Here is a 5,616-nt window from a genome sequence, read left to right on the forward strand (position 1 = left end):
TAGAAAGGCGTTGGAAGGTGAGCCCCAGTGGAAAGATGGCCAAGAACGGATGCAGATCCAAGTGCAAGCTTATCGAGTTTCAGAGGTCTTGAGCTCCCCATACTTGGGGGCGAGAATTGGGCACATAGAGGTCACAGGTGGAAATAGAATATGCAAGTGGGTTGGACGATTTCTGGGTGATTTGTTGAATGACTTGTTCAAGTCAAGTGCTGGATGATTTGTCGGATGATGATTCAATCAAACCCCAGTCATATATGCTATGCGGTGTAACATCCACCGACCGACGATAGCTCAGTTGGTAGTAGCATCAGACTGTAGTGAACGAGCAATCTGAGGGTCCCCGGTTCGACTCCGGGTCGTCGGATTCCAGCCTTCTTGGCTCAGTTGGCAGAGCGTCTGCCTAGTAAGCAGAAGGTCACCAGTTCAATTCTGGTAGAAGGCATTCCTTTTTCTTTTCTTTTCTTTCCCTGGTCCTGGTCCTGTTCCTGTTCTTGTTCTTGTTCTTGTTCTTGTTGCATCTCGCTCTCTCCTTTGCTGTTGCTGATGCTGCTTCTGCTCGGTGCTGCTGCCTCACCTCATCGTTGCTGTTGCGGTTTGCATGGTGCGTTTGTTGCATGGTGCGTCTGTTGCGCTGATCAACTCGCACTGTGTTGTTGTGCTCAGTCCCCATCGTGTGTTGCACTTCTGTCCACTTGCATCCATATCGTCGTGCCCGTGCATTTTGTTCGCCCTGTTGTCTGCTGTCTGCTGTCTGCTGTCTGCTGTCTGCTGTCTGCTGTCTGCTCTGGTGGCCATCGATTCTCGAGTGTACGGGCCGTGTACCATGAGCCATGCACCATGGGCCATGCACTATGAGCCTGCACCGCATGGGAGTGCCCGGATCCACAGTGACGATTGTCGATCTCCTCCTCAAGCACTCTGTCCTCGATCGTCCATGAGCCGCGTCCGCACAAGGAAAAATGTGTTGGTCGTATGGTGACAATTGAGAGGTCTTGTAGAGAAACAAATGGGCTTGGAGTTGCTGGGGGGGGCAAGACCAGATCGCATGTTGGCAGCGCATCATGGTTTCCAGTACCAGCATGACATGATTGTGGTTGTGGTTGTGGTTGTGGTTGTAGTTGTGGTTGTGGCTGCTGACTCGACACTTAGTCGTGGTGTATGATGGATTGATATCCCTCTCAACAAGGCATGGTTGGTCCAGTGGTAGAATTGCCGCCTGCCACGCGGCAGACCCGGGTTCGATTCCCGGACCATGCAATTTTGCTTTCGCTTTTTTTTTCTTCGCTGTCCCTTCCGTCATCTCACACACTGTTCCTCCCACTTTTGTCAATCCGCTCGCTGCCTCTTTGGCTTTCTCCCTCACGTCTTTCTTTCTCCCTTGCACGATTACACATTCGTTCAGCTCACATTTGCGCAATTCCACATTGGCTTCAGTTCCTTATTTGCTCAGTTGCGCATTCGCCCCATACCGCTCTCTGTTGTTCATCGCCTTTGCTTTCACCACTCTTCCCCTGCTCGCTTCCCCCCTGCTCGCCTGCCAGCACCAGAGAGACTCTTTGCCAAAGTGGATGCTCCGCACATCTACCACTGTACTGGGTACTGTACTGAGTGCTGTATCGGTACTGTACTGGGCGCGGCTCTTCAATGGCATGATGGGTTCAAGGCTCCGCCCACCGACATTATCGCCTGCTCTGCTCATCATCGCCTGCCCATTCCCCAATCAAACAACCAAACAATCGCACCGCACACGACGCGAACGCAGCACAACTCCATCCATCCTCCTCCCTGTCGGAGGAGCGTCGTCTCTCGGATATTTGTTGCTGGCGGCCTGCCATCTACCAGCCACGACCATCGCCCAACTCTGTGAACCTGCGTCGCGCCCTCATAGTATCAAAATTCATTGGCCTCGATTGTGCAATGCGCCAGGGCAAGCCGATTTGCTCAAAGCCATCATTCCACTGTCGCTTATACTTCGTTGTCCGGGCTTTGAGCTGTGAGCGGTCGAGCAACACTGGAGCTTCGTGCGGTAGATATGATGGGTCTACTTGAAGGACTATCCGGCTGAAAGGATTTGGAAGGGTTCACTGATGCCGAGCCTTCACTCATTGTTGTTGCCGATGACCTCTTGATGATCTTGGTGATATACTGATTGACGACGCAGAACAGGAAAATGTCCAGGACCCATAGGAATATGCAGACGGCGTTTCCGATCAACCCGGTGGCGTCGTATTGAGTGTATACTTGGAATCCGACATACAGCGCCAGTTCAGTTGCGATCGCCACAATGAGGGTCGCCCCTTCGCGCTTGACCTCATCCCTGCTTTCGAAGCGACCCGTTGTGCTGCTTCGACTTTGACTTGTTAAAGTTCGCGACGGTGCCGACGATCTTAGTACACGTGCAGAGTTGACGAGGGAACGCAGTCGAAACATCATCAGGACATGGAGACAGATGAGGTTGATTTCGAGTGCCAGGTTGAAAATGAAGTTGAGGTACCACGATTCGGCCGTGGAAATGACGCCGTAGGTACTGAGGATGAAGCACACATCGTTGGTGCCATAGACGATCGGTGCAATCCCAAATACAAAGAGCCATGCGTACATTGGCTCGCTGTTGACGGTCATCACTCGCAGTCTCAACAGGTATGCCCAACCGATAGAGGCGGACCCGATGCAATCGCCAAAGGCATAGAGAAAGTTGGCGAACTGGGTGCAGTATGTGTTGGCTGTGCACACGTCATAAAGCATCAGTTGATTGCCAATGCAGTAGAGTGCCGAGAATATGGTTGCCAAAGCCATGAGCGAGTGTATCTGGAGACCGCGCTGAATGTTGAATGCATGTCTCCACTTGACGTATTTTGTGCAATGAAAAGCTAAATTGGCTGTGCCGATGTAGACGACAATCGAAAAGATTGAGGCATTTTGCATCACAACGGGATCCATGGCTGTGGTCTGGATGGTCTTGAGGGCTGGATCGACAGAGGTTGAATACGCGACGATATGGACGTCGGAGGCACTCGGGATTGAGAGAACAGTGCCAAAGTTGATGGCAAGACAGTGTCGGCTTCCAAGCGATGTGGCCGGGCTCGAGAAGTGCCGCTGAGGATAGATCCGGGACAGGGCCGGGGGAGCAATGCCATACGCGCTATATAGGTTACGGCGGCGGGAATATGTCCTGATGACGTCGGCAGATGCCTCGGCCTCATATGTCCCGTTTCTGAGGACACACGGGCGATGAATGCTCCGCCTGTGTGTCTGTGTGTCTGTGTCTGTGTGTTCATCGGTCGGGATGACCGGTGCACAACTTGGATGGGTGACGTTCGGCATTGTGTGAGGGACACGGCGTAACACACACCCCTTCGATATCGACTCCAGTATGAAGGCACTGCGGCCGATCACCCATATATATTGCACAGGGCTCCGATCCTGCCATTGTTCACATCCGACTGACATCATATGCGTATTCGCCAGCGGTGGCATTTCATTGATGTCGATATTCGACGCAATCACATCGCCGACTGAGTCATTTGTGTTCTTCTCATCCAGCAGAATCGCCGAGGTGGATCGCCAGTCCAACTCCCGTGTCCTTGCACTGCATTGCTTCGCCTTCATCTGCCACCTCCATCAGTGTGTCCAGGGTATTAGATACCGACATATTCGCACCCTCGGCATGTTGGGGTCTTTGTGGAATGGACGGCTTTCATCATGTCACCAACATGAGGGAGGTCGAGCACCGCAAGACCCGACTTCCATCCTTGGATAGTGGTGCCAACTGTCTGGGCGAGGATGAGTGCGCGGCAGAGACGACTGAGGGCGAGATTGACCTTCCTTGAGGCCCAAACCTGTGATAAAAATGGAATCCAGTGGGCCTCTGCTTCTTGGCCACTCTCGACACATATCCCAAGACGATGTGCTATCGAGATTTGAAGTTGGCAGCAGTGCGGAAATCGCGGCTGTGATGCGCTTTCTTGTGAATGATGTATGTGCGCTTTGCCATAATCCGGCACGCTGAAGAGACAACTGAGCCCAACAGCTCCCACTGACAAAACCACTCCAAAGTCGGATCATTCATCCACTCGGCCAACAACGACCGAGTGGGAGAAGACGCAGAGCAAAGAGCGCAATCGTGTGGCGGGGCGGTCTGGATCGTGTCCACTCTTCCACCATTGTGGTTGCAGAACGAGGGATGATTTTGAATGTTGAGTTTGCTGTTGTCGAGAGGTCCGATGTTTCGGTCTGGCAATCGGTTTCTATCCGGCGATCAGCATCAGCGACCGTTGTGGGACAGCACTGTTTGTATATTGGATGTGTTGGATGTATTGGATGTATTGGATGTATTGGATGTGTTGGATGTACTGAATATCAAATACAACACCACCACACTTCCCCATCACTGAAAACACTTTGCAAGTGCACTCTTTGGTATCATGGTGTCTGGGATGGGTGATGGCACGGTTTGCTTGGCTGCTTGCATATTCAGTACTGTGACAGAATCCTTGGAATATGGCAATCAGGAAGGGCTCGGAATCAGGGCCACTTGCCGAGTTGCTCGAGGTTGAAGCTGGCATATCGGAATCCCTGCTCAGTGGACTTGCGATACCAGAAAACGGCGGTATTGGCGTCCTCGGGGACACCAGCGTCAACCTGGTAGCAAAGGCCGAGATAATCTTGTCCGTATCGATTGCCCTGCTCGGCCGACTTGCGATACCACTCGACTGCCTTGGTGTAGTCCTCGGTGACTCCATGTCCATAATAGTGGCACCAACCAACCATCCACTGCCCGTTGGAGTTGCCTTGGCTGGCCGACTTGCTGTACCACTCGAATGCCATGCGTCTGTCTACTGATTTTCCTCGGGCCCAGTAGTAGCAGCTTCCGATCCAAAACTGGCTGTCGCTGTGGCCTTCGTTGGCGAGCTGCTCAAGTATGGATGTTGCTTTCATTTTGTTCTTGGCGGTTCCGAATCCATGAAACAAGCACACAGCCGCGAGATGTCTGCACAGCCAGTCTCTATCTGATCCAAGCTGGCACAGCTCGAAGAACTTGCGAGATGCGGGCAAGTCACTATTGATGCTGTACCACCCCGCTTAAAAACACTCGGTCTCCCCAAGCTTGAATTCATCCGATTGGTTGTCTCAGATGATCTTGACACCTTTCTGCTTGTCCTGAACGGTACCCCGGACGAGGTAGTGCATCCATCCGACCATATGGGTGGCGATGGGTTTGATGATCGGATCGATAGACTTGGTGCTGACATCCCGCCAGTGACCGAGAGCAGCGACATCGCTCTGTTCGACACCATGACCGATGGATGAGACCAGGCCTTGGTGGGACCCCGGTTGATACCGATGCCATCGTGATAGCATCCAGCCAGTTGGAACTGTGCGATTGGATGGCTTGTTTTGGCGGCATTCTTCAGTTGGCGAAAGACTCGCTGGCGGATGGCTGCCTGCTTGGATTCGTTTTCAAACTGCTGATTGTCGAGATCGGTTTGGAGGATGTGCCAGGAAGTACGAGGCAGCAGCGTTTCCCCGGTCTGAGCAACGAGCCAGGATCGGTCGGTTGTCTCTTGATCATCGCAGCGCAGCGAGATGGCAATCTGGTCACTTGGTATGGGCCAA

The 5,616-nt window shown here is 52.7% G+C and overlaps 2 protein-coding genes and 3 non-coding genes across 5 annotated transcripts; 3 read left to right on the top strand and 2 right to left on the bottom strand.

Moving 5' to 3' along the window:
- The first annotated feature begins 280 nt into the window (after positions 1 to 280).
- Positions 281 to 364, top strand: BJ171DRAFT_t483. Its single transcript has one exon. It is a non-coding gene; the product is annotated as a tRNA-Tyr (tRNA).
- A 5-nt stretch (positions 365 to 369) lies between these two features.
- BJ171DRAFT_t484 lies at positions 370 to 442 on the top strand. The gene has a single exon. It is a non-coding gene; the product is annotated as a tRNA-Thr (tRNA).
- A 744-nt stretch (positions 443 to 1,186) lies between these two features.
- BJ171DRAFT_t485 lies at positions 1,187 to 1,257 on the top strand. Its single transcript has one exon. It is a non-coding gene; the product is annotated as a tRNA-Gly (tRNA).
- Positions 1,258 to 3,628: 2,371 nt separating this feature from the next.
- On the bottom strand, positions 3,629 to 4,355 carry BJ171DRAFT_552907 (uncharacterized protein). The gene has a single exon (XM_053113057.1). The coding sequence runs from the start codon at positions 4,063 to 4,065 to the stop codon at positions 3,706 to 3,708; it is 360 nt and encodes a 119-aa protein (XP_052961405.1). The 5' UTR covers positions 4,066 to 4,355; the 3' UTR covers positions 3,629 to 3,705.
- A 193-nt stretch (positions 4,356 to 4,548) lies between these two features.
- On the bottom strand, positions 4,549 to 4,974 carry BJ171DRAFT_627613 (uncharacterized protein; the record flags this gene model as incomplete). Its single annotated transcript, XM_053115562.1, has 1 exon — positions 4,549 to 4,974. A coding segment is annotated over one exon (426 nt), but the record flags the coding sequence as incomplete, so codon positions are not given.
- Positions 4,975 to 5,616: the final 642 nt, after the last annotated feature.

Source organism: Polychytrium aggregatum, assembly GCF_025602895.1.
Source record: "Polychytrium aggregatum strain JEL109 chromosome Unknown BJ171scaffold_300, whole genome shotgun sequence".
Lineage (NCBI taxonomy): Eukaryota > Fungi > Chytridiomycota > Chytridiomycetes > Polychytriales > Polychytrium > Polychytrium aggregatum.